Raw genomic sequence first — 24,394 nt, forward strand, 5'->3', positions numbered from 1 at the left:
AAATAATCCCATTGCCATAGGGACAGAAATATATATATATATTTAGAAATGACACTATAAAATACTGACACTGCCTAAAGTATTGGGACACCCCCTTCTAATGAACATGTTTGACTACTTCAGTAATTTCTACTAAACACAGATTAAACATTAAAATTTCTACTCATAGAAACGACTAAAGTAGTCATCAAACCTGTTCATTAGAAGGGGGTGTCCCATTATTTTTGGCAATATAGCATACATTTCTCAGAAAGTGTTTAGTGTGACCACAAGGTGGTGACATTGGATCAAGAAGAATGGACAAGGTAAGAGTCTGCTGCAGTCAAGAATACCACATTCTTTGTAAGCAATAGCAAAAACTTGCCATAAATACATCATCATCATCAGAGCTTATTCGTACGTAACTCTCGGCCCATAAATGCGAAATATTTTGTATTAAATACAAAAGATACTTAAGTTCATACACTAAAAAAAAAAAGGATGAAAGAGTCAGTGTGAGAAGCTGCTATGTTTGTATGGCTGACAGTTTTTCTGGTTATTTGGGGATATTCGGTGTGTTTCTGGACAGGCACATTTGTAGCCGCCTCTGTGGTTGATGCAGAAGTGAGAACAGTTGGCGTTCTTCAGTTCACACTCATTAATGTCTGACAAATACAAGAAGAAAGAACTCTTTAAGAGCAAAAAATCATCTTTCCAGTAATATCTACACAGAATTTTGTTATGTCCATATGCATGCATATAAGAGTTTGTATCTCTGTGTGCTGGTATGGTATATATTAGGGGTGTAACGGTAGTTACACGTATTCGTACCGAACCGTTTCGCTACGGGTCTTTCGGTTCGGTATGCATGTGTACCGAACGAATACAGAATGAGCCGTGACGCCCCGCAGATTTGTGCAGAGCTGAGCGCGAGTGAACGCGAACATTCCATTTCACTCGAGTGAAAGTACAAAAGTACTCGATTTCTTTATGTAACGTTACTTAAGTAAAAAAGTACTGATAGATATATTTATTTTGCAATTGTACATAGGCTAACTTTACTTAATTTAATTTTATATTAGCACATATGTTTTATAATCCTACTGCTCAAAATGCCTGGGATTTTCCCAAAATAACCACTATACGGAGTGAAGATATATTTTTGTTGTTGATATGGACTACGTTGACGAGAGTGATGTAACGTTACGTTAGTAATGTTCACTGTGAAGCTAACACTGCGATGTAACTTACCTGAGAGAAAACAGAGCTGACCATCTGATTTTCACCAGTAAGAAAAAAATTGTTTAAAAGTTTGTTGTTTAGCAGAGCATCACAGTTACATATGACATGAGAATAAGGGCTGAAGTTAGGAAGAACATTTTAAGGGAAATATAATTATATTTTCATAATGATTTTTTTCTTCTCAAACCTTGTCTGTGGTGTGAAAACACCCGTGGCCAAATGCCCCCAGAGGGCATCACTCCCACTTTGATAATTACTGCAGTTACCATGTTCTGATCATCTCATCCTTTCTTTTTCCCGCCAGATGTAATCTATCTAGATGAATAAAAATATTTGAATTTTATATCTAAAAATTACCTCAACTTAGCACCAGCAAGCTGGTTAGCTAGACAGTTAGCATCAGCTAACAATATTTACTTATTTTCAGCATAGTTTTGAAGAAACATTCATATCTGTCTACTCGGCTAGTTAATCCAAACAATATGAACATTTATACTGTTGATAAACAATATAAAAACAGACATCACACGTAGCGTTTTAATAAAACTGTAAAGCTGGGAATTTGAACGTGCATGAGTTATTTTATTTAATCTGTGTTATTTTAATGTTTCCTTTTTTTGACCTGAAACATGACACTGATGTTGATGTGTCTGCATTCAAGCATTTCAGTGGGCTCAAATAGATCACCCTTTACTGCAGATTTAATTCACAAACAACAGACAGTTTTTACCTACTTGGTTTTGAGTTACAATAATTAATCTAAAATTCGACATTAGTAAACTTATTTAGCAGCATCAGTCGCGCGCGCGCTCACAAGATTATGGAAGCAGATAGTCTCAAATAAATTCACGCAAAAAAAACACGATTCACACATGCGTAGACAATTTCACATGCATGAAACCTAATTCACGTACACACAAAAAAAAATTCATGTGCGTGAAAAAAATATATATTCACAAAAAGCAATTCACATGCGCAAAATAAAATTATATATTCATAAAATACATTTCACAAATGCAAAACACAATTCGTAGATATACAACTGTGCACAAAAACCTTTGAATGTTTAAAATGTATGAGTGAGAAGCCCATAGAAGCCCTGGCGTTACATTTTAAAATACTATACAAAATAATTAATCAGAATACTTACTCCTGCTCACTCACGCCAAAGAACTCCCCGCTCAAGCTCGCCGTCTCTGCAAGATTAACGATGGCAGTTTGCACGCACAGCTACTAGAAGATTTACATCCGTGACAGGTTGCTGACATCATCAAGCTTAGTTTGAGTCTGCGTGTCAGAAACGGAAGTTCTAAAAATCGCTAAAAATGGGCTTCACTTGTCTCAACTGAGTTCCAGTTGGGTTGCTGTGTCCATTTCTTTTACTGTCTATGGGATTACTGATGTAAAGGCTTAATTTCCGTTCTAATTAATCCAATTGCGCAAAAGGTGCAGAATCGTGCTCCTTGAATGCACTCTCAGTGGCTTATGATATTGGTTGAATGGTAAGCTCGCATCTGATTGGCTAAAGAGTATTAATCCGTGGGAAGAGAGAGCTCTCAGGAAAGTCTCAAAAAAACACACACAGCACAAATCGAGTGGATTTCGTAGTAAATGACGATTTGTACATTCACGTACATTTTAAACATTCAAAGGTTTTTGTGCACAGTTGTATATCTACGAATTGTATTTTGCATTTGTGAAATGTATTTTATGAATATATAATTTTATTTTGCGCATGTGAATTGCTTTTTGTGAATAGATATTTTTTTTTTCACGCACGTGAATTTTGGGTTTTTTTTTTTGTGTGTACGTGAATTAGGTTTCATGCACGTGAAATTGTCTACGCATGTGTGAATCGTGTTTTTTGCGTGAATTATATTTGAGACTAATCTGCTTCCATACAAGTTATGTGTGATTTTCTTTTTTTTGGTTTATTTTATTTGGGGATTATCTGTTTATGTTTAATTTGAATCAGTGAGTTGTTGACTCTAAAACAGCTGCAATCGGATCATTATAATTCCTGACTGAATCGTTCGGTGCGATTTGCGAACCGATTTATAAGGTTCATTGAAAAGAATCAGTTCGTTCTTGAATCAGACACCGCTTCTGCGTGTCGCAGCATGTGATATATTATAAGGAGTAACGATATGTTTTATGAAATGTAGTGAAGTAAAAAAAGTGAGATCTTATACTTTGGAATGTGCAGTAAAAGTAAAAGTTGCTCAAAATAAAACTATTCCAGTAAAGTACAGGTACTTGAAAAATGTACTTAAGTAGGCTACAGTAACGAAGTAAAGCTACTCCATTACTGTCCAACACTGCAGGAAATTAAGTCTAGAGAGGAGCATTTTGCAAAATATTACACCATACTCATTATATTTTACTAAACCTGTTAGTCTTAATTATTTAATGTACAGTATGTTTAAATTAATCTGCTATGAAACTAAGTTTGATTATTTATAAGTTATTATGTGCAATTTACAAGTTTGGATACAATTAACTAATTTATTTTTTAGTTGAGTGTTGATCATCTATTTAAAAATAAATAGTAATTTTTAAGTAAGTTTAGTTTTTCCCCCTGCTGTAAAAAAATCATACCGAACCGTGACGTTAAAACCGAAGAACGTACCGAACCATCATATATGTGTACCGTTACACTCCTAGTATATATGTTTGTGTGCTGACCTTCACACTGGTGTCCATTAAGGTGCAGCCTGTATCCACGAGGACAGATGCATCTGTAAGTACCTGGCAGATTTACACACTTCCACTCACACCAGTGCAACTGCTTCTGCTGGAGGACCGCTGTCTCCTCACACTCATTAATGTCTAAAACCAAACCACAAAAATGTAGAATTCAAAATACACTCATCGCAATGTTCATTGGAATAGAAAACAAAAATACATTTTGTGGTATAAGAAAAAGTAAGCAGGTGTGATAGAAAATACATAGCAAATAAGCCTTTTTGACTCTAAAATGAAATACAGTACCTGATTTAGTCTACAGGTATGTCAAGACAAATTAAATTAAGATATGTAGATGATGACCTTCGCAATGCCTATTGGTGCTGTCCAGTTGGTACCCTACAGGCAGGGCAGGACTTAGGCAGGCGGGGGCCCCTGGGCTTGAGGTTATGTTTGGGCCCTATACCTACACTACAAATGCCCTCAAATAGAACATCATTATGGAGTTACACAAAATGAACAAACATGCTTTGAGGTTTTTAAACAGTACAATTAATATGCAACATGTCTAGGCTATAGTCATAATTTAAATGTAATATTAAATATTCATTATAATATAATAAACAGGATGTGTTCTCTCAGTTGAGAAATCAAAACACTGAAATAACTTTGAGCAAAAAAAACAAAAAAAAACAGATGTTGGCTTATTAGTATTATAAAAGTTATTGTTATATCTGTGTCCTCTTATGTCAGGTTCTTATTTAATCAATAAATTCAATCAAATAAAAAGACATGCTGGATATTAAAAATCAAAATTAAGTCACTATCAACAAAATTTATAGATGGATTGTGCATAAATGTTAAGTTTAAATATTACATTTTAATGTAGAAATATTAAAAATATAAAATAAGCTACTTTTATTTAAATATGAAACTACAACCACCAGTAGGTGGCAGCAAGTGACTGTCTTAATGATTGAGTTGAATCAACCAATTCTTTTTAAAAAGCTGATTCATTTAACTTTGCAAACGACTACTTTGAATCATTTACTGGTCCGTGTGACCCTGAGGAACAAAACACTTTGGAGATGCAGCGGTTCTGCTGTTTGTTCTATTTTCTTTCTGACATAGCAAAACGGAATTCTGTAAGTTGTTGTTTACTATACATTTGCGATCTTGCATATATATATATATATATATATATATATATATATATATATGTATATATATATATATATATATATATATATATAAAAACGGTATTGTTTGTGTGATAGGCTAAGTCCTACATCATAGGCATAGCTATGTAATAAAAAAACAGAAACTCATTAAATAGTCATTTTTTATTTAAAATCATTTTAATGACATATCTTCCCCACTATGTGTAATGGCAGTAAGACAAGAAAGAGCGCTCAAAACTCATCAGATGATCGCATAATTTAGTGCAACATTAATATATTAATATAAAATCATCCTCTGTAAAGAAATGAGGTGTGAACATTTGAGAATTTATGATTATCTTTATAAATGTGTGCTCTTCTGGGCTAAAAGCTTAATGGAGCTGAAGTAGCCATGTGATAACAAACCAATTGATGCAAATGCGATTCAGTGTCCTTCTATGTGAAATGTCAGTTTATGAATACCAGTTTATGCTGTTTGATTGTGAACTTGAAGGTCTAGTTGTAGTTATAAGCTGTAGTAGCCTCAGCTTGCCCGTTTAGATCTTGCGCTGCATGGTTGCCAGGTTTTCACGACAAAACCTGCCCAATTTGGTACTCAAAACTAGTCTAAACTAACCCAATCGCATTTCGAGGGGTCCCCTGGTAAAAATCGCATTTTAGGAATAAATATCACGTTCTTGTGGTCGCTTAAACCCGCGGACATGAAAATCAACCCGCAGAAACAGTGTTAAAGTAGCCAAATTCCGCGGGGAAACCGCTGACTTGGCAACACTGCTCGCCTGCGCAGTGGAAATGCGGTTAATAATGAATGAATTCTGAATAGCGTATAATAATGAACAAATCAATCAAACATAAACGGGCAAAGGCGGGGCCCCCTCCAAGGTGGGGCCCATGGGCTGCAGCCCACTCAAGCCCAATGGTAAGTCCGGCCCAGCCTACAGGACACAAGCACTGGAAACTGCCTGGTGTATTAATGCAGCCAAATACACAGAGAGCACTGCCAACATGTTCACACTCATCCACATCTGCAGAAATATTAACATTAACTACATCAAGACCATGGGGTTGAAACTTGTAATCAGAAATAGAATTTATTAATTAATTAATTTTTAATAAAAGGACAGATTATTATAATTGTAAAATGAAATAGAAGTATAACTATTTTTTATTTATTCACTTGCTTACAAATCCTTTTGGTGCCACTAGTGGTACAAAATGACTCACTGCAACTTTAAATGGATAGTTTACCCAAAAATAAAGAAAATTCTGTAATTAAAACTTTTGGCGCTCTAGCAGTTAATAAACAGAATTGCATGCGTCTTGCGGAAGAACATTGTAGCCGGAGCTACTTCTCTCTGTTTATGTCTATGACGAATCACGCAGGTACCGGGCTACTCCGCAGCAGTTCCACCAGAACCAGTCTAAAATAGTCCAAATATAAACACTTAATATAGGTGTACCGTATTTACATAGCCAAATTTCGTAAATTGTGAACACAAAAATATTACAATATTTTTTATGAAATCCTGAGAGCTTTCTGACCCTGCATAGACAGCAATATTAAGTGACATCAGTGGTTCAACCTTACTTTTATGAAGCTACAAGAATACTTTTTATGCGCAAAGAAAACAATAAAGTCCTTATTTTTGTTTTCTTTGCACACAAAATGTCACATGGACTATTTTAACAATGTTCTTACTACCTTCCTGGGCCTTGAACGTAGTAGTTGCGTTACCATATATGCAGGGTCAGAAAGCTCTCAGATTTCATTAAAAATATCTTAATTTGTGTTCCAAAGATAAAAAAAGGTCTTTGGAACAACATCAGGTTGAGTAATTAATGACAGAATGTTCATTTTTGAGTGAACTATCCCTTCAAGAATGATTTCTGACATTGGCAGTGCATCAGCACACAGCAAACACTGATTCACTCACCAGAGCAGGATGTCCCGTCTGAAGAGAGCTGAAACCCTGGACTGCAACTGCACCTGTAGGAGCCCAAGGTATTTTGACAGACCTGCTGGCACAGATGCAACTCCTCCACGCATTCATCCAAATCTATAAATACCACAGACAAGCACATGAAAACCCCAGCACGCATTTTTACAAGCATAAACGCATGAATGTTAACATATTGATGAAGTGTGGAAGAGTTATATCACACACCCGTATATATTCAACATATGCAGATGCATGACCAGTAAACATACACATTCACATACACAACCATTACTTGTCAAGGTGAGCTCAAAAGGGAAGTTGTACAGCTATTGAATAATAAAATGTTTTGAACCTTGCTTACACTTGTATTTACTGTAGCATTGTCCACTTATGAGATCACTTTTTATAGTGGGAAAAAAAGGTACTTCTGATTATCAAAATATTCTTCACACCAAGAAAAAAATATTCTTTTAGAATGATTTGAAAAACCTGGAAAAGTTGGAGGTAAAATCAAGGAACCCTTTTAGAAACCTTAATTTTAAGAGTATATACTATTTTTTTTTTCTTATATGATGGATAGCTGAATCGACACACCACAGCTGGTTTGCAACCAAAACCATAAATCTACGACACTCAGGTCAAGGATACATAATCAAAGCTGTTAACCTAGTGTCAGGACCACATCATGATGGGTGCCACCATTCCTAAAGTGGAAAACCTATAATCACTGGAGTCTGTATGTCTAAAGAATACTATTCCGTGGTCGTATCGCAGTGGTTACCACAGTCAGTATATAACAAGATTACATGTGCATGTGGTTCCTATCTCACCTCGACAGGTGTGCTGATCCTCCAGAAGAAGAAATCCTGGTTTACAAAGACACTGGGCACGATTCTGTTTATTGACATGACAGATCTGTGAACATCCTCCATTGTTTAAGGAGCAAGGAGTTAACTCTGCAGTTGAAAGAAACATATTAAGAGGAATTTAAGATCCAACAGAAAAGAAAGCATGAAAGAAAGTATGTTTTTAATTGCTTGTGAAACAGAACGTGACAGACGAAGTGGTCCCTTTCAAATAATATAATTTAATTTACATGTTATGGTTCAGGGTTAGAGAACAGGACAGGATTTGCTCTCTGCTGAGAGTGAAATCCCACATCTGCAGTGACTTACAGATTCTCTGGGTTAATGGATTTACCTTGTGTAGACAGGAAACATTTTTGACAATTTAATGATTTTTAAATGTATTTTTTGCTTAACAAAAATAACCCACTAAACACAATAGTAAACTGAATTTGATTCATTAAGATATTTTTACGTGCATTTTTGAAATAAGATAATGTGTTTAGCAGAACACCCGAGTTCAAAACAGTAATATCCATCTGTATAAACACATATTCCCAGATGTGTCTGATTATGTTTAAAGCTATCCCGAGGCCCTCTGTGAACAGCTCTAGTGATCAATTCTGCCTGTCACCTGCTTAGAGAAGTGATGAGCAGGATATTACTCAGATGTCAAATATCTAGACATATAAGACTGGAGGGTGGTGATGACAGGAAAGAGTCAGTATACTGAAATGGCGATACAATAAAAACACAGGATTATGAAAAATGTATCTTCCCAGCAACTTTAATCTCTGAGCACTTGATTCAAATTTGTTAATGAACCCTTTCTTAAATAAATAAAGGACTCTCTCTTCTGTCTACTTAGGATAAACTGATTATGACGTATTCCTGATTTGATTCTTTGCTTACAAGTATCTGATAATTATCTGAAAGCCCATTTCTGCCACATAAGAAAAAAAAAATCATGCTTTTATAAATCATAATTATCACATTAAAAGTTAAAAATTAGGTAATAAGTCATAATTATGACATAACATTCATAACTACAACAAAAAGTCAAAAAATGATAAATCAGAATTATGAAGTCGAAACTATTGCCTAAATTATTACTTTTCATCTCACAGTTATGACATAAAAAATATATTTTTTTATTTCAAAGTTTTGACTTTTTGTCATAATAATGATTTACGAAAGCATGTTTTTTTTTTCTTATGGAAAGAAAATGTGCTTTCATAGATCAATTTAAATGTAAAAATGATGTTGAGTGCACTATATAACATGCTGCAGTTTCAAATTAGAATCTTTAAAACTCTAGATTATTTCCTGGAAAAATGAACTCTCTACATATTTAGATCCAATATGTCTCATATATCTCACCTAAGCAGAGAGGTGTTTGACCACTCCATTGTCCATTGTGTTGACAATAGCTGTAGACGTCACCATTGGTCAATGTGTATCCAGGGTAACACGCATACTGAATATAGTGCTTATACTGAAGCGGGCCAGGATTCTTTATTGACCGAAAGTAGAACGTTCCGTGAGAAGGGAACGGGGGGTAGGGACACACTGGACGACGTATCCTTGAAAATCTTGGAAGATCTTTCCACGCTGGAGTATCAAGTGTTTGTTTGGGGTCACTCTGATTGCTTTTTTCATTTACTTGATCATCAGTAATGTCAGTTGAGTTGTGGACGTCTGTTGGAGCCTTCAGAAGCAGGCCAGACACTAGCTGGGCGGCCGTTGTCAAGACCTCCCTGCTTGATGATATATATCCAGTGGTATCTGGTGGCGGTGATGTCTCAGTGAGGTCTGGTCTTTGTTCAAAGAGTCCTCTGGAGGTAGATGAAGAAGTAGACCATGGATCAAGTGCAAAGGAAACAGACTCCTGTTTAGACACCATAAAACCAGGATAGCTTGTAGTTGAAGGTGCAAAACTCTCAATGGTGTCTACTTTGATGAAAGTCTCTGACTGTAGATGGTCATCTGTGATTAATGTGTTGATGTTTGGTGCAGGTGTAGTTGATATCCAGTGTGAATTATTTTTACTGTATTCTGGTAAAGTCTTAGCAGCTGAAATGACTGAGGCTCTTTGAAATAGTTTGTCTGTAACAAGCGTGGACTGATTAACTGTTTGGTTTCTTCTGTATGTTTGATCCATGATCTTGACTTGTTGAGTGCCCACTGCTGGAGTAACGAAGCTGGTTGGTGTGGTGCTCAAAAATGAAGATTCAAGATCTAATGAGATCGTATTGACATTTGCAGACGCCACCGTCACAGATTTCTGAAGATCGGAGTTCCTGATTGCATCCTTGAAGTTTTCAAGGTTGTTGATTGGCCCAGCCTTTCCACTGTCTTGTGTTTTGTCAAATAGAATCTTTGAGGTCTTTTTCTCTACTGGTTTCCTTATATTTTTCTGATTGAGGTCTGTAAAGTCAAGTCTGATGTGAGGGACCCCAAGCAACCCTCTTTTTAAAAAAGAATCCTTGGAAGCGGTGTTTAAATGGCTATGTAAGTGAACTTTTAGGCTTGTAGGAACATCATGGCCCTGTGCTGAGACAGGACCGTGTAAAGAGTCTTGATTTAGATTAAGAACACTCATGATATCAGCCGCTGTAAGAACCAAGAAACAAACCGTAAGGAGGAACATGAAGGAGCCAAAGCAAACAGATGGTGAATTGTACAGGAAGTCATTGTAGCAGTGATGTAAAAACAATAAGGTAAAAAATAGTATATGTTAATAGATCAAACAGTTTTGGCATTTACGCTTGATTCAGATGATATACCTTTGCAGACAGGCTTAGTGCCGTTCCAGCTTTTCCCCTTGCAGAAGAGAAGCGCAGATCCAAACAAACTGAATCCAGTGTCACAGCTGAAGGCAGCCAGAGATTTGTCTTTAGAAACCACAGTACTGCCATGCAGGAGATCACCAGGGCTGGGGCATCCTGATGCTGGGGTACAAAATAACTTATGGTATGGCTGTAAGTATCAGCGTTATATTAGAGAAACTACAGTGTAAAACCATTTTAACTACTGCAGTTTATTTTAAACAACCTTTTGCGCTTGGCAAATCTCAGAAAGTTTAATCTACTTCATGGCCAAATTTCACAGTACAGAATCAATGTGTGTATATTTACAATCTTTGCAAATATTTACTAACCCACACACAACGGTGGGTCTCTGGCCCACTGTCCAGATACACAGCTGCTAGTACGGTAACCGTGGATCCGGAATCCTGGATTACAGGTGAAGGTAACATACAATCCTCCATAACGAAAAAACATACGGCCATTTTCTAAGTGTCCAAAGCCACTGCAGCCTTTATCAGCAACGCCTAAGTGAAAATCATCAGAAATCATCATATGCTTGCACACAGATCAAACTAAATCACAACTACTAAAATTGGTAATCAAGGGCAGACTGAAAGTCTGAAAAAAGCGCTTCAATGATTTACCTGGCTTAATGTGATCATATTAATTATCATGATACTGTACCTGGAGTTTGCATCCAGAGCTGACACAAAAATACACACAGCAGTGCATCTCTCCAGCCTAGCATGATTAAACAAATTCCACCGTGAAAAAAAAGAGGCTGTCGAAATCCTAAGAGTGTCAGACTGTAAATGAAGATCACTCAGGCAAACTGAACACTAGAGAGAGGAGTCTTGAAGGGACTGAGTAAAAAGATGAGACATGAGAAAAAGGGAAGGGAGTGAAAAGAGAGGAGACACAAAACAGAATAACAGGAGTTTAAAACATCCTGAAGACTCATCTTCAAAACAGGATGAAAATATAGAAACAGACAGCGTGTTTTTTTCTTGTTAAAGGGAGCAACAGCAAGTCAGCTCAGATGACTTCAGTTAAAACCATTGCATTAAGCCCAGTACTTTTTTTCTTGTGTGAATGCAGACCAGTGTTATAATAATAATCATTTGTTACAATTATATAGTGCTTTACATTGTGAAGGGGATCTCCTCAACCACCACAATTATGTTAGTATTATTATTATACTATTAATACTTTATTTTTAAATGATAACACTGATTTTGTCTGCCTAACGAAACACTGTATACTAAACACTAAACTTGTAAGGATATTAAATGTGATTATATTTATGCCATTTATATATGGCATAGAGAGAAAACTGACCACTCTTTGAAATTCGTCTTTATTCATTTCTGCCCCTTGACTTTATGAAACGCATCATGTCTGGTGAGGGCATGAATTGACATTTTAGGTTTGATAATAAAAGACGGTACATTGTAAACCACATACAGTTAATATCAGAGAAATATCTACAACAAAAATGACTCATGTCACAATTATAGGGTTATGTACTGCTGAACAATTATACTCCACTTGTGAATTACAGTGCTACACAATAGCGGTGACAGTGTTTAAACAGTGCATTTAAAAAAAAATCTTATTAATTTATATCACAAAGGGCAGGAAGATTAAAAACTCTTACCTTTATGAAAAATGTGAATCCTGGGAAATGAAAATTAATAACTTCTGTGTCCACGAGACGCTAAAAAATTATAAAAGATGAAGTGCCAAAAATGATTTGTAAATCTGCCTTGTCTGTAATCTGCTCATCCAGAATTAACCCTGCTGCTGCTCTTTGACATCCAGTTTATGCACCACCCTGAAAGCCTCCAGGAACTCATTAAAATCAATGCTGCCGTCTTTGTTGAAGTCTATGCTTCGAGCCATGTCGTCTATCGTCTGGTCATTCACAGCCACCCCCAAATGGGAAGTGAAGAGCTTCCAAGTCTGTCGAAACTCCTCAATGGAGATCTGACCTATGTAAAGATAAAGAGGTGGGTTATGATCTCCATATAATAACCAGCATTAATCTCTTTGAACAATCAGGAAAGCAGTGACACTAACCTGAGTGATCCTTATCGATGATGTTAAATATTATTTCTAGGTCAGTTCTATATCTATAAAGAGTTTCAGCCAAGTTTGGTGTTACCTAAAAAAAAGGTTCATTTCAAAAAGTGAGATTGAATTGTGAGGTACTATATTTTTTAAATAAATGTCAAAATGTCTGTTAAAGATGGGCAGTATAACATACATACAGTATATGTGGTTAAAATTTGGCAATCAAATTTTTTCATATGAGCTGTTTAACAATGGTTCATTACCTCATAAATAATCCACCTGACTATCCAAATATAAGCATTACCACATGACAATTAACATACAAACCATTTTCCAAATCCCCTGTTGAAGGGATTATAATGTGATATATAACGTTAATGTAATACAAAATTACTCATATAATTTATGATATAAGATTTTGGTCATACTGCCCATTCTTACATAACATAAACATAGATTAAGATAGTGACCGGAGGGATGGGTTCTCCAGGGCTTATGTCCTCAAAGCAGGATCCATACTCTACATTGCCATCTGCACTAATACGGGCCAGGCGTGGGCGCAGGGTTCTCCATGGCAGATCCAATCGCAGCACAGACTCCACCACCTGTGCCCACTCGCTAGTGGAGATGCGACCTGCAAGAAATGGAGAGAAGATCCATTTTAGTTTAACCTTCAATTACCTGCAAGTGCATAATATAATATAACCTAATATAACATAACCTGTGTTGTCTATGTCGTACTGTTGAAAGGCAGCCATTAGCTCAGAGCGCTGAGCATACAGCTTCTCTTTTAGAGCCCTGAGTGCTGAACCTTCTGCTACACGAACCCTTAAACACACACACACACACACAAACAAATTAATATGGATGCATGAGAACTTCTACATACATATGTAACCAGTCATATAATGACTGGTTAAAGTGTAACAAGTGTACCTTTGATGGAGTGTGAGTTTTCTGGTGCTTCGACTAACTTGATACTGGAAGAAGCGTGGGACCAATTCAGGCCCCAGTTTGATGTACGCCCCGCGGTTACTGCCCTCTTCGTAGTAGTTAGATGCAGAGAAAATAGTGATAACCTTAAATAAAAGAGAACAATTCCTGAAATAATGCTTGTGCTAAAGATATACAAGTTTACAGACCCCATAAAATCAAAACTGGTAAGACACCTCTAATTAGATTTTTATGAGAAAAGCTGAAATTTGACAGAATGGATCATGCTTAGCATGGATCAAAACTCCTGTGTTCACCTGTCCGTTGTGGCAGAGCTCATAGCCTTCCTGTTTACATTCATGTGATCTGATGAGCAGACAGAGGTCGTGTTTCTGCAGCAGCGCCTGCGTCACGTCTGGCCCAAAGTAACAGCCTCCACCACGAAAAGAGTTCAGACTGCAGCCGTTTAGATTTTTAGGGTCACTCCACAGGATATCAACAACCTGTATCAGACATATTATGACAATGTGAAATAACTCATAATTGACAAGCATCTTCTTATACTTGTAGATCATTGCTATAGTCATTTGTCTATTTTTAAATGTTTAGGAACTACTAAATGATTTCATAAAGTTGTATAGGAATGGGTGCTATTATTATCAATACATTTTTAAAAATCATTAACACCATAAGTCAAAAGCTGAAACAGATATAAAGATGGCAAAATGCTTCAGGCCAGAAATGTAATTTATACATTGAGCCACAGTTTAACGGAAATTGTTAGTGTCTGTCATCAGATATTTACTTCAGTGTTGTTATTGCTAACTAAAACTATTAAAGATCATTTTTGTTAATTGAAATAAAGCTGAAATAAAAAGTAAATTAAGTAAATTAAAGCTAGATATATTTTTAAAAAATATGTATATAAAAATTACAAAAAAAACAAAGATTAAACTAAAATTAAAATACAAAAAACTGGAAGATTTTATATTGACTCTTGAAATATCATAGAAATGTGTGGTTATTTCTAAGCACAAAACCCGGAGTGCCATGCTCTTTTATAATTCATAAACACCTTTCGTGCAAGTTCAGTTCTCACATTCTCACATCTCCTGCAATAAAGTGAGAAAAATATTGTATTCTGTAGGTTTAAGCTAAATGGAGTTGCAAGGCAGAATGTTTCCACATCCAAGAAGTTATTTGTCACACACTCTCACCCACACGACTCTAACTTTCAACTCACTTGCTGCCATTCCAGTTCTTCTCTGGGTGGCTCGGGGGGCTCTAGGGAGACGAAGGAGTCCAGGAAGGGTACTTGGAGCACATCGGTGGGGCTCGGCAGACTAGGGGAAGGCGGAGGTCGACGTGGAGTGTTCCGTGATGAGACCCGAGGGGAGCACACAGATGATGAGGAGGATGAAGATGATGAAGATGAGGAGCAGCTCCCCTGCTTAGTGGAGTGCTTCTTCCTCCTGCGGGAAGCACGACTGGAGCGGCCTGAGGAGCAAGGGCTGTCCATTCTGGATCTTCTGCTGTGTCTGCTGCTGCTGCGACTGCAGGCGCGGACATTGAGATGATCAGTGCTGCGTTTGGGCAACCTGAGAGCAGACTTCACCTGCAATGTGAGGGATAACCCTTTTTACATGATCCTGGTTATTACATGGATACATACCTAAACAAACATGAATTGTATATTTACACTGAAATTATTTTATTATGTAAGAAACCTATAAATAGGCTTCTAAAATAGGCTTCTCCTATAAATAAAAGACCTACTTTATGCCTCACAACTGTGCTCAGAAAGCCAAATAAATAAACAAATACATGTGAATTATACATTTAAAATTGAAATTATTTTATTATGTGAAAAAAAAGAATATATTAAAAAACGCCTACTTTATGCCTTTCAACAGTGCTCAGAAAGTCCAGATCAGTTTTGTCAGATATGCCACCGTGAACAATAAGCACTTTGTTATCGATGACAGTTGCAAGAGGAAGCAGGCTGAACACATCCTGAAGAAGCTGTAGGATTTCCCTGCCATGAGTCTATTGAGAAACACAGTAGAAGTTAATGTGCATTTCTTTAGATGTCCAGTAAGTGGCGATGTCGTCTAATATTTGACAGTAAGCCTTTAGTAACCCTCTTTAATTTAGAGAGTTTTAAGGCTTTTTTCAGCAGTTTTAATGACATTTTCAAATCAATGATTTTACAAAAATTTTTACAAAATTGGAAAAAAAGTTAGCAACTACATTTAACTAGCCTATAATCAAAACATTAATAAAGAAAAAAGCACATATAAAAATATACCTTATACTTCTGCATGACTTCTTTTGTGAATCCATATCTGCAAAAACATCAAAAGCTTACACACTAATAATATAAATCATACTTAAAAAAAAAAGAAAAGAAAAAAAAAAAAAAAAAAAAAAAAAAAGCTTTTTGAGGGCATCCTATTTGTGGTATACCATGCATAGAAAACCTTTTTTAACTACAAGGATGCACAGAGCATGGAAGAATTTTTGTATTGCTTTATTAAAAGTCATACCTTCATTATTACTCACTACTACTTATTAATGGGTGATCTAGCATGTTACCTGAGGTTCATGATGTGGTCCTCATGGTTGCCTCTGTTCAGATGCATGTGGTCGGGGTACAGCAGTAGGAAGGCAAACAGAATGATGATAATCTCTGTAGATTTCTTTCCTCGATCCACAAAGTCTCCATTGAATATGTAGGGGTTCTCCGCAGAGGGAAGACCGTTCTGGGTAACAAGGCAATACATCTTGAGTCATGCCCAAGTGGCTTTAATGAACTCATTCTCTGGATTTGCTTAGGTACATTACCCCTGCACCAATATGCTAAAATGTAATTACTCGAATCATCTAAACAATCGATCTGCATTTACCTTGTAAAATATAAGCAGTAAGTCATCCAGGCTACCATGCAGATCGCCTGCGTGAAAGAGAAAGGTGGCACATAAAAGCTGTTTATCATTCCAGGGAATGAAAATCAAATGTTGGAATCTGTGATGAAAATATGCAAAATATAAACACTTTAAATGGTATAACGGGATCTCTTTTAGAATATTCGAAGATGGGAATTCAGTTATTCATGCATGCTTTTCTGTACTAATTGAATCAGGAGCGCTGTTGAGTATGAAATGGTGCAGGTTGGCTGTGAGGAGCCCATTGAGATACATTGAAGTGCTTTATGAAGTGCAAAATAAATAAGCACTCATTCATTCATGCCACATCACTGGTTTTCCATACAAGCTATCAAAAATATTTAACATATATCAAATGCACTGTTGCAACTTGCAACAAATCTGAGGTGGATTATTTTTTTCATAAAATATAAAGTGCCTCACCACATATAGTTATCTCTTTGGCATAGGACGTAGACAGGTATATGACGTTTGGCATCTGTTTCAAGAACTTCTTGGTTTCATATAGTAGCTGCAGCACATATTTGCCGTGAAGAGTCTGAAAATGAGTCACGCATTTATAGGTCACTGCATTTTTATTTTTGCTGTTTATAAATTAAATAGTAATAGAACAGAAGAATGGCTAGAATTGTAGAAAAGAGATCAAGTTTTAGTTAAGCCTATGTTTTGATAACATTGATCAAAAAATTAGTGCTGTCAAACTATTAATTGTGATTTAATCGCATCCAAAATAAATGTTTTTGTTTACATAATATATGTATGTGTATTGTGTATATTTATTATGTATATATATATAAACACACACAAATACAGTATATATTTTGAAAATATTTACATGTATATATACTTTACATTTATATTCTTATATTTTATATTATATATAAATATATTTAATATATAAACAACATTTTTCTTAAATGTATACATGCATGTGTTTGTATTTATATACATGTAATAAATATACAAAGTATACACACATACATTATGTAAATAAGAACTTTTATTTTGGATGCGATGAATCAGCACTACAAAAAATATTTTTAAAACTATTAAGGTTATAAATATACGCTACTGTTCAAAAGTTTGGGGTCATTAAATTATTTTGAAAGAATGTAATTTATTCAACAAGGGTGCATTATATTTATCAAAAGTGATAGTAAAGACATTTATAATATAACAAGATTAAAAAGATTATAAATTAATTACAGATTCCTTAAAAGACCAACTATTTTCAACATTGATAATAAAAAGAAATGTTTCTTGAGCAACAAAACAGCATCTAAGAATGATTTCATGTGACACTGAAGACTGGAGTAATGACTGCTTATAATTCACCTTCTCCATGCAGGAATAAATTACTTTTTTTAAATGTATTAAAATAGAAAAATTATTAAGTATTTTAAATTGTAACAATATATACAGTATTAGTATATTTACTCTATAAATGCAGCACATTTAAAAAATCTGACCAACTCCAAACTTTTGAACGGTAGTGTGACATAATTTGAAGACATTTTAAAGTCTGCTAGACAGAGATAAATAATGTACAAGATGATCTTGGTTTTTGCCAGAAGGCTCATAATTGTTCAGACTATTAGTAAAAGTTTTATAGTGTTGTACCTGCTCCTCTTTAAAGGCGCTGAGTAGGGCATTGGTATCAGTCACGCTCAGCGGGAAGGAGAGACGAGGACCGCTGTACGATTCCGACACGACAATCTGCTCGTACTTCAACTGCCTGACCTCCTCAGTTAACGGGTCAACCACAGAGTCCAGGAGGTGTGAGATCAAGTCTGGGGGAAAGAGAACATGGCTGCTGCAGTGACTCGTGTGGGAAGAATGAAAGAAAAATCATGGAAAGCAAGTGTGACATGCAACTTGATTTTGGTGTGAATCAGTGTAACCAATTTTGTGGTGCATGGATGTTGGGAATTGGTATGGAAAATGCATCATTTCTGTCGTAAAAATGTTAACCTTTTTCTCTATCATCACGTGACAACTAATTATTACTATGATCAGCAAAAAATAGCAGCCTGTTAAAAAAATTTAAATGTGAATCAGGAAACACTCTGGAGCATCAAAAGGATTGTGTTATTGTTAGGCAGCGCTGGGCATGTGGCAAGATGAGCACACACGAACATGAATACATACGGACAGGCATATCCGTTTCAGTTTTCAGTTATTAAATAAATGATTAATTCTCAAGCTGGAGTCTATTATGAAAGGCCTATTTTGATGGGCCATCAAAACACCCAGCACACAGTGCCATAACACAATGTAGCATACTTCAATTTGCATAGCGTCTGGCCCTGCACAGGGATTTGAGGAGAGCTGACCCATTGTGTCATTCTTGAAAATGTAAATTTGCAGTGTTTTCCGTAAATTTATGCAGAGAGACTTGAATTTCAGGAACAAATGTTTGTATTGGGGAGAGAGCAAATGCAAAATAATTGTTTTCTTGCCTTGATTTAGCCAATATCTACTGGACATCATTCCCTGCTTCTTTAGATTGCTAGCGATAAACAAACATTATTAAGCTCCATTTGGTTTCACACAAACAGCTCTACTGTCTGACCGAAAATCAGGCAATATTCAGGCCTTTTCTGTGATTTTGAGTACAAATCTGCAGATGTGCTAATGTTCAAAAGGCTGGTCAGTAAGTTTTTTTTTATTTTTATAAACTGATACTTTTATCAAGGATGCGTTAAACTGAACAAAAAACACAGTAAAGACATTTCTAATTTGAAATTTCTATTTCAAATAAATGCTTTGTTTTTTCAACCTTCTAATTATCAAAGACTCCTGAAAAAAAGTATCATGCTTTCCGCAAAAGCATGAAGCAGCACAATCGTTTTCAATATTGACTGCTGAAAATTCAACTATGCCACCATAAGAATAATTTATGCTTTAAAATATAATATAATATATTATATGTGACCCTGGACAAAAAAAAATCTTTATAAGGGTCTTTTTTTTTTTCAACTGAGATTTAAAAATCATCCGAAAGACTAATGAATAAGATTTATATTGAAGTATGGTTTGTTAGGATCTGACAATATTTAGCTGAGATAGATAATTGATCATTTTGACCCATACAATGCATTGTTGGCTATTGCTAAAAATATACCTGAGCTACTTATGACTGGTTTTGTGGTCCAAGGTCACATATATACTATACACATATATTAATGGTAATTCAGATATTAATAACTATTTTAATTCAATAATAATTCTTACTTTCTAATAATCTTATTTTTTTTACTGTATTTATGATCCCATAAATGCAGCCTTGGTGAGTATGAGAGAATTAATATATATATATATATATATATATATATATATATATATATATATATATATATATATATATATATATATACAGTATATATACAGTATATAAACAAAATATAAGCCTTAGTGATCAGAACCCATGGAACCCAATTAAGCTCCACTATATTGTGACTGTAGACCTTTCAATAATAAATATGAAGATAAACTTTACTATACTATAATTACATACTTCCTAATTGCCATCAGGCAAAGATTCTGAAGCCACACAAACAAGCAGCTGAAAGCCATCCAATCCCTAGATTACCTGACAAGACCAGTCATGTGCACTTGCGGCGCACTCAATAGGAACTGATTAAACACAGTTTTTCTAGAGGAAAGCCAATTTAGTGTCATCACAGGCTGGAGCAAAGATCCCCACGTGAAGAATATAAAATAGTGAAAGGAACATTGACATTCACTATTGGGTAAAACAAGTGAATATGTTGTTTTCACTACTGTTATGGTTCTTCAGAAACATTTGATGCACTTTCTCTCTCTAGATTTTTCTACTGTGCTCTTAGTGATCTCATTTGAGTTTCCCCTGTTCTGCTTGACTAAAGATGGGACTAATTGTCTTCTGTAATACTGCACTTTGGACAGCTGCCTGTGGAGGCTGGTTGCTGCATTTCTGGCTCTCTCCACATTACCACCACTCAAAATGGTATCTCCCAAGGTTGCTAAGCAACTGTGTCTCCATATAGCATTTTTTTGGAATCACTAAAAGGATAGGTGTGCAACACTCCAGAGGGAGATCGTTTGATGCAAAAATCCCGGGGCTTTCCAAAGGTGTGCTTAGGGACAGCCAAATTCAGATGATAAAGAAAAAACAATCACTAAAGAAAATGAAATTTTGCTGTATCAAAATACTATAGCCTGACAAACCACATTGGCTTAACCAATAGTGTGTTTAATCTGTTTAATTATTTGTGCAATTAAATTACACACTTTTAATCGGACACAGTTATTACCTGGTCCATTCCCATTCATCTGTGTGACGTTGTCCAACATGAAACTGAAGAAACTGGATAGCTATAAAAATTGAAAAGATGTATACTTGCATTAAAATGAATGTTGAAAATCTGTGTTTTAATATCATTACAAGTTTATTAAGCGTAGGGTAAGATATTAGTTGTTTTTTTCTATGTATGGACTGGCCATAATAAGCAAGTGTCTTTTATACCTGTAGCTGGTCCTGTTCTCCTGCATACTCAATGGACTGAAAGATGTTCCACGTATAGCGTCTTCTCATCTCCAGGTGAGCAACATAGCGTCTGTACCAACGCTGGATCAGTATGGCAGCTTTCATGGCTAAATACGTTAAGAACACACAAAGAACGCAAGCGGATGGTGTAAACAGAATCCTTGAAGCAATATTTCTGTGACCACAGTTTTGAGACAAAAACTATTAGGGAAGAGAAATGCAGGCAATGAGGTTTTTCAACGCACCAAATATGGATACTTCCCTACTTTGTGTGCAAAAAGCAGTAATACGTCTGCAACCGAAATCGCATACTTTCCTATTAGATAAAAAACAGTGTGTGAAGAGAGCAGCATGTCTCTTTACACACCCATATGACTTATTACTTCAATGCATACAACGCAAAACTATCCCATGAGGCCACGGCAGCAAATTTGTGAAAGGTAGTGAAGCGACACAACTGATGCTGGTAGGTCGCATGGCAATGACAACATAGTGATTGTAGTACATCCATATCTCATTCATACTTCACACTTACTTTTTTAGCTGACACAATTTATTTACTTATGCAAAAGAAGTACATACTTACTTAGTATGCGATTTCAGACACAGCCTCTATCTAAATATGCAGCATTCATTAAACAAGACCCGGCATGACCTACTCCCTCCTCTGAGAGTCTGCAACCATTGGACACTTTGCTATCCCATGAGGGCATGGCAGAGCACTTTGGTATAAAGGAGGTTGCTACTCATGGTTAAACTGTACTTGTTTAACAAATTATTTCTGAGATCAAATGAGTCAAAAGACAATGCCAAAATGGCAAATGTAAAATTTCTGTGAAATATATGTGCATATATAGAGAAATTAAATATGAAAGATTAAAAACCTTTTAAAATTTTAAGACAGTACCACAACGACCCTTCAAAGATGTTCTGTTGCTACAGTTGATTCTCATTTGTCTCATCAGATTCACGTTACCATGTTAACATCATGCTTTTAATGCAAATACAGCTCTTGGTACAGGAACACTTGCATCTTTTACAGAACACTTGATTGCAAAGACTGTGCTAAAAATACATCTCGTCTCAGGAGGTCAATATCACAGGTGCTAATTAAAGAAGTGCTAGGAGCCGTTAAGGAGAAAGAACACAAAACAGACATTAGAGACAAGGCTTTGCTCAAGAGTACACATCCATAGAGAAATTACAAGCTGTGTTCGAGAAGGATGGGAGAATTGCTCATCCATTTTATTTATATTCTAAATGCACAGAGAAAAATCACACTCATAGCTTTACCCAAAAACATATGGTAGTTTCAAAAGTATGTAAACAAATCTATATTGGTGCTTTCATGCCATCTAGTACTTCTCTATAGCCACGAATGAGACACAGACAGTGATGACAGATGCTGAAGATAGTGCCTTACTCAGAGCTGGGCTGGGATGCTTGATGGAGCCATCTGTGTGAGAGGTGATTAAATTAAATTGAATAATTTAAATAATACCTTGGGGGTGGAAAAAAAAGACAGCGCTGGGGACTAAATGTAATGAAAGCATTGCCATATTTTTCAACAAATAACTAATGCAAACTTCTTGAAACCAGGGTTGTTGCAAAGAGGAGAGGGAAAAGAGGTTAAACAATATTGCAAATCACATTAAAGCATTAGGGATAAAGAACCAATATTTACCAGTTTCGGAGGGTCGTGTTTGGTTCTCAATGGCAATGGATGTGCCGCACCCCATTATGGTACTTCTTGCTTCTTGTCATGAATACCCAAAATTCTTAAGGTTCTCTTCTTCATTTAGTATCCAGAAATGTCTGTGCAAAAAAAAAAATAACACAGAATTAAGCTTAAAATTAAACAGCTTAAACTTCATCAGTACTGAGACTGCAACCACATATTCAGGATTGAGGGTAATAGTTTCATAAAAATACATTTGAATACAAATCTGGGGAGATGCAGCCTCATGGCTATTAGCTCTAATATTTCAGTGCTGTTTTGATATTCATAATGAAGTGAAATGGCATTAGAAAAAAGCAATACTGCTTGGAATTAATCCAGCATCACAGTAGCGTGTCTCTGTAGAATAAAGCAACAAAAGATACTTACTGCAAATCATGCCGGACTTTAATCTGTGCCCTTAAGAGCCTTTCAAAAGGCCCTTTTAACAGTGATCCATCTCTGGGAGGGAACACAGGGAGAGAGATGTAGACTGTTGATTGTCATCTTCACAGCGTTACAAATACATTAATAATAGTAATACTACTACTACTAATAATAAATATGTTGCCCCAACTTCTGTGAAGATGCTTATTATTTTTAAGTAACATATTATTATTAAGTAACATTTAAGTAACAACTCTTTAAGAGGTAATAAAAAATTATTGACACGGACATTATTCCTTAACAAAAAAGGCTGAATGCGGAATAAACAATTTTATAACTAGGCGCAGAACACAAACAAAACAGCGTATTGGAAACGAGATTCATAAGTTACCTTTCCGTTGTCCATCATCCAGTATGATATGCGCATACGTTGAGAAATAAGAATTGGATAAGAAATACATGATGAAAAATCAAACATTAATTTCCGAATGTGGAGGGATGCAACAGCTAAACAGCACCACAGGTGTCAGACAAGGCTAGTCTGCATGAAACGCCGTGACAGTCTGACGATTTGAGAGTATGTCTCGCTACTGACTCGTGTGAGTCTAGTGAGAAGGTCTTGATTCATTCAAGTGACTCGAATCGTTTGGATCCGTTCAGTAAAAGATTCATTCACTGACTCGTTTATTAACCCTTTATGCACTTACATCAGTAGGTGGCGACATTGAGTCGATTTGAATCTTTCCATTCTTTGAAGATCAGTCCATTCAAGTTTTATTTTATAATTGATTAAAATATGCTTGTCTACATAGTTAAGAGTATTTAGGCGTTTCCTCCATACATGACAACTATTCAGATCTATATTTTTTTCCTTCATTCATGAGTCTTCAGTCATGTTATATAATTATGCACTATAAATAATTATTTTGTTTACAATTCTTCCTTGTTCCGGTCTTGTTCATGAGCGATACTATATTAATTTAGGTTTTATGTTATCCCCGAGCCCGTCTAGGGCCCATATTAGACATTCTCTGGTTATCTGTACTCATTCAGTGAAGGGGGCGTAATTCGTTAATTCTCACCTTTAAAACTCTTTACAACGCGCATTCGATTTCTATTGGTTGACGTC

The 24,394-nt window shown here is 35.8% G+C and overlaps 1 protein-coding gene across 4 annotated transcripts; it reads right to left on the reverse strand.

Annotated features, from left to right (window-relative positions):
- Positions 1–367: 367 nt before the first annotated feature.
- Positions 368–24,074, reverse strand: ppef1 (protein phosphatase, EF-hand calcium binding domain 1). Of its 4 annotated transcripts, XM_042733989.1 has the most exons (20): positions 23,657–24,074; positions 23,269–23,340; positions 22,846–22,976; positions 22,585–22,617; positions 21,141–21,268; positions 20,929–20,989; positions 18,254–18,423; positions 17,057–17,171; positions 16,595–16,641; positions 16,284–16,450; positions 15,997–16,033; positions 15,585–15,734; positions 14,932–15,303; positions 14,006–14,191; positions 13,692–13,834; positions 13,477–13,583; positions 13,226–13,389; positions 12,762–12,846; positions 12,340–12,673; positions 11,243–11,545 (listed from the first exon to the last, which is right to left on the reverse strand). In XM_042733989.1, exons 3-19 carry the CDS (start codon positions 22,898–22,900, stop codon positions 12,474–12,476), a joined length of 2,220 nt encoding a protein of 739 aa, XP_042589923.1. In that variant the 5' UTR covers positions 22,901–22,976; positions 23,269–23,340; positions 23,657–24,074; the 3' UTR covers positions 11,243–11,545; positions 12,340–12,473. The 4 variants fall into 4 exon arrangements, with proteins under 4 accessions (XP_042589920.1, XP_042589922.1, XP_042589923.1 ...); XM_042733987.1 differs by lacking the exon at positions 22,585–22,617 and having other exon boundaries at positions 23,657–24,073; XM_042733986.1 differs by lacking the exons at positions 12,762–12,846; positions 13,226–13,389; positions 13,477–13,583; ... (13 more) ...; positions 23,269–23,340; positions 23,657–24,074 and adding exons at positions 368–644; positions 3,907–4,050; positions 4,270–4,305; ... (4 more) ...; positions 10,659–10,823; positions 11,033–11,206 and having other exon boundaries at positions 11,367–11,545; positions 12,340–12,478.
- Between the last annotated feature and the right edge of the window lie 320 nt (positions 24,075–24,394).

Source organism: Cyprinus carpio, chromosome B11 (genome assembly GCF_018340385.1).
Source record: "Cyprinus carpio isolate SPL01 chromosome B11, ASM1834038v1, whole genome shotgun sequence".
NCBI classification, from domain to species: domain Eukaryota; kingdom Metazoa; phylum Chordata; class Actinopteri; order Cypriniformes; family Cyprinidae; genus Cyprinus; species Cyprinus carpio.

What these genes read in the sequence shown, in the direction of transcription:
- ppef1 (XM_042733986.1), bottom strand. Translation starts at nt 11,430, where the DNA reads ATGCTAGGCTGGAGAGATGCACTGCTGTGTGTATTTTTGTGTCAGCTC. An exon ending in CACTAAGCCTGTCTGCAAAG is followed by an intron (nt 10,486 to 10,658) that starts GTATATCATCTG and finishes TGGTTCTTACAG; the next exon opens with CGGCTGATATCATGAGTGTT. An exon ending in CCAGTGCTTGTGTCCTGTAG is followed by an intron (nt 4,306 to 6,022) that starts GCTGGGCCGGAC and finishes CCCTGCCTGTAG; the next exon opens with GGTACCAACTGGACAGCACC.